The sequence below is a fragment of the Populus nigra genome, chromosome 1, assembly GCF_951802175.1.
Source record: "Populus nigra chromosome 1, ddPopNigr1.1, whole genome shotgun sequence".
NCBI lineage: Eukaryota > Viridiplantae > Streptophyta > Magnoliopsida > Malpighiales > Salicaceae > Populus > Populus nigra.
This window is the reverse complement of record NC_084852.1, coordinates 3994368-3998344: the sequence shown is the minus strand read 5'-3', so window position 1 is coordinate 3998344 and position 3977 is coordinate 3994368. Positions and strand designations below refer to the sequence as shown.

General features: G+C 29.0%; 1 protein-coding gene across 1 annotated transcript; it reads left to right on the top strand.

The window, feature by feature from the left end:
* Nucleotides 1-1705: 1705 nt before the first annotated feature.
* LOC133681088 (protein CYSTEINE-RICH TRANSMEMBRANE MODULE 6-like) lies at nt 1706-3126 on the top strand. Its single transcript, XM_062104182.1, has 3 exons — nt 1706-1911; nt 2017-2173; nt 2720-3126. Exons 1-3 carry the CDS (start codon nt 1881-1883, stop codon nt 2760-2762), a joined length of 231 nt encoding a protein of 76 aa, XP_061960166.1. The 5' UTR covers nt 1706-1880; the 3' UTR covers nt 2763-3126.
* Nucleotides 3127-3977: the final 851 nt, after the last annotated feature.

Below are 3977 nucleotides of genomic sequence, written 5' to 3'. Positions count from 1 at the left end.
GTTGGATTTTTAAAAATATTTTTTAAAACTATTTTTTATTTAAAGATATAATAAAAAAAATCGCTTATAAAATTAAGTATCAACCACATATCAGGATATTTGTTTGAGATTATGATAATTTAAAATAAATTATAATAACCAATTAAAATAAATAAAATGTAAAAGAATAACATTAAAAAAAACCCAAAAACATTTCTTCAAAAGAAGAAAAAAAATTGAAAAATAGAATTAAAAAAAAGTCTACCTTGTATGAACAGTGAAGCAGGCGGGGAAAACCATATATATATGTGTGTGTGTGTGTGTGTGGGGGGTAGTTAACACCTTTTTTAGTACAGTAAATTTCTAATTAAATTGTAAAATTTTTCTCATACAATCGGACACATGAAGAATCAAATAAAAAAAAAAAAACCTAAGAATCAATTTGTAAATAAATGAAAAAAAGAGAAAAAAAGTGGCCACCTCATATGAACAGTGAAGAACGCGGGTGATAACCTCAACTTTTTTTAGTTAGTAGTTTACAACTTTTTAGCATATTAGTTAATCTCTAATTAAATGGAAAAACTTTATCTCATACTTAAACACACTTAAATACTATATGATTAATAAAACAAATCCAATAGATATTTAAATTCTTGACTCTAATTTTTTAGAATGTGATTTTGTAATGTGCTACATCAAACTCAAGGAGATCAAGTTTTTTAACCATTGATTAAAAAGAAAAAAAAAACCCCCTCCATCTCACAAGACCTACAAGGTTTAAATGTTAGTTGTTTTTACAATAAATCTTTTATTGTTTAAGTTATGTTTCCATTATATATATTTTCTTTCAATTTAATTTTTTAATTGATTTTTTCAATCAAACCACTTTTAATTTAGTCCTTGGCTTCCAAGTTTCTGCAATTTCAACCAAATTTATTCTAAATTCTCCTTTTTCTTTTCAATTGTATATCTAATTGAATTAATTTAGATCTTCAGATTTAGACCATTTATTGTAAATGTATCCTTGATTTCTAAAATTATACAATTTTGACTAATCTAATTCCTAATTTTTATTTTTCTCTTCCAATAAATTCTTAATTTAGTCAAGTGTTTCAAATTCATCATTGACTCTTTAATTTTTCTAATTTAAACCAAATTAAGGTCAAACAATTTCTCTTCAATTGAATCCTTGTTTATGACCCAAATCTTCCGAACTTAATTTTTTATCTTTGATACTCGATTATCAGTTCAATTTTAACCCCAACTATATATTTTTATATTTTATATATTTTTTGTATTTTTTGTACTTCTTATGATTACTTCTAAGAACACAAAAATTAATAAAAAAGATGAAAATAAAAAAATGGTTACAATTAACTAGATTTACTGAAGATATACATTTTTTTCTGGAATTTTTTCTACGAAGAGAATAAATAAGCTCAAGCATTTGCCACCAAATAAATGGGATAAATTTTGGTGTAGTAAAAAACCCAACTCTTTTACTTCATTAGGTAAAGGTAACGTTCATTTAATTTCCATTGAATAAAACAGTGACGATCTTAATTAATATTTAAGTCATGATCAGAAACCAATAATTTTCTTATGATTTCATAAAAAAAACTTCGACAACTTTGACTAATTAGATCGATCCAAAAAAAGAAGAAGAAAGAAACAAGCAAGAAGGTGCTTCTAACTATTAACAACCTTGGAGTCTCTTCGTTTACGCGTTATAAAGCTGACTTCTAGCTAGAAATGCTCGTATAGACCAAGAAGCTAAAGTCAACTTCATCTGCTACAAGTGCCCTTGAAAATTATCCTCCTCTGTATTCTTCCCTCTTAACTCTTCAAGACCTATCTTGTCTTGTAAACCTAAAATCTTGTTTAACCAAAATTAACTTGTCATGGCTCAAACCAATCAAAAACAAGCTCCAGGTAATTATTATGTATAAAACCAACTCAATTTCCTTTTAAAATATGAGTTTTTTTTGTTAGGAATTCATTAGTTTTTCATATAAGTGATGCATGTGCCTTTTGCAGAAATATATGAACCGGCTTGTCAGGTGAATCCACCACCTGCACCACCGATAGGGTACCCTCAAAGTCACTATGTTGCACCACCACCAATTGGTTATCCCACTATGGATGATTCAGGTTACCCTTCCCAGCATACTCCAGAGACCAAAATGAGAGGATCGTAAGTGCCACATGCATATATTTAGCTAATTAAATCAAGTTATGCAATTTCGATACCCTGCATTGATTTTCCAGTTTTTCTTCTCACTTATTTTTTTAATGAGTAATTATAGGTGCAAAACTTATTTAATATTTGATGAGCACGTATAATCAATGTTATTAAACATGATCTTGGATGAATCTAGTTACTTGATGGCCTGATTTCTAGCTCGGGTTGAATTTTAAATTACACCGAGTTTAGAGTTGACTTAGTATAACTCAATTAATTTGATAGGTCAATTAATCGATGTTGTCAAAAATCAATTCATCTAATTTATGATCTAGGTTTTGAACCAGATCATAAACTGAACCGGGTTTAATAATTTTAAATATAATACAGAAAAACACAACAATTATATACATATATAAAAAATAAACATGCATCATATTTTAGGACAAAATAATTTTTTTTTACTCTATGGGATAATTAGACAACAGATTTAAGCATCATTTGTCAAAAGATGCTGATTAATTTTTGTTTTGAATTCTTATATGCTTCCCTTTGCAGCATTGAAATTCAGTGTTGCTGCTTTGTCTGGAGGAAGTCCTAGCTTGTGCTACGTACTAGATATCATATGGACATCTCGATTTGCATTTCGTGGGTATAAATGTTCCCTTTCATTTGAATAAAGCAAAAAGAAAAGAAAATTGTGCTGTTCTAGTATCATATGCTTAATAGCATATAAATACATGCAAGGCTGTGTTTTTTCAGTATGGTGATTGACTTTGCAAAAAAACTGATTTTGTCTCCTTTAATGACCTTTCAAAAAGGGAGGTCTTTCCATTCCAGATTATTCTCAAAAAACTAAGAACAACATCCTCTTGGTGATTCTGAAATTACTTCTTGCATTTTTGCTCGACTACCTACTGAATATGATTATCTTATTACCTCAATAAACACATGTTTGGAGCCTATACCTCTTGATGAGCTCCGTGGTCATTTGATCACACATGATCTGTGTTTGGAACAAGTTGCTCTTTTATTTAATATCAATATTCTTGTCATACCTCATTTTTGAACACAAATATTTCTTTTAAAATATAATCAAAATTTCCAGACACAATTTGAGCCAATTTACAGTCATTTCATAATTGTTTACGTGTTTCAAAAATCAACAAAAATAGATTTTTTTTTTAAATCAGATGTTTGAGGACTCAATTAAATTTTATGGAAGGTTTAATTGAATTTATGGAGGATTTGATTGCAAGAAAAATTGATTTTTGAGTCAATTTAGGCTTTAATTGGAAGAAATTAAAGTACTGGGGTCCAATTATATTTTTTGAGAGTTGATTTGGTCAAATCAAAGACTTGATTGCATAAATATTGAAGTTTGATGGCCAATCAGGGACTTAATTGAAGAAATCCAAAACCAAGGACTAAACTGGAAAAGGCGCGTAAATGGAAGGGCTGAAATTGACTGAATCAGGGACTAAATTGAAGAAATTGGAAGTTTATTGATCAATTAAGGGTCAAATTGCATAAATTAGAGACCAAGGACTAAAGTGGAAAATGTGACCAACTTCAGGGTCGACGATTGAATTTGGCAGGGATGTAATTGATTTGATTTTTAAAATTAAAATTGTAATTGAGGAATTGATTGAATAAATCATAAATTGAGGACTGATTTGGAATATGACGTGTTTTGGCGCCAATTTCTGTTTAAATGAAACGGCGTGTTTTGGTCAAAACGACGCCGTTTCATGCGTTTGATAAAAAAAGAAAAAAAAGAAGTAAATTGTGCCGTTTTGAACGGCACCATAGATCT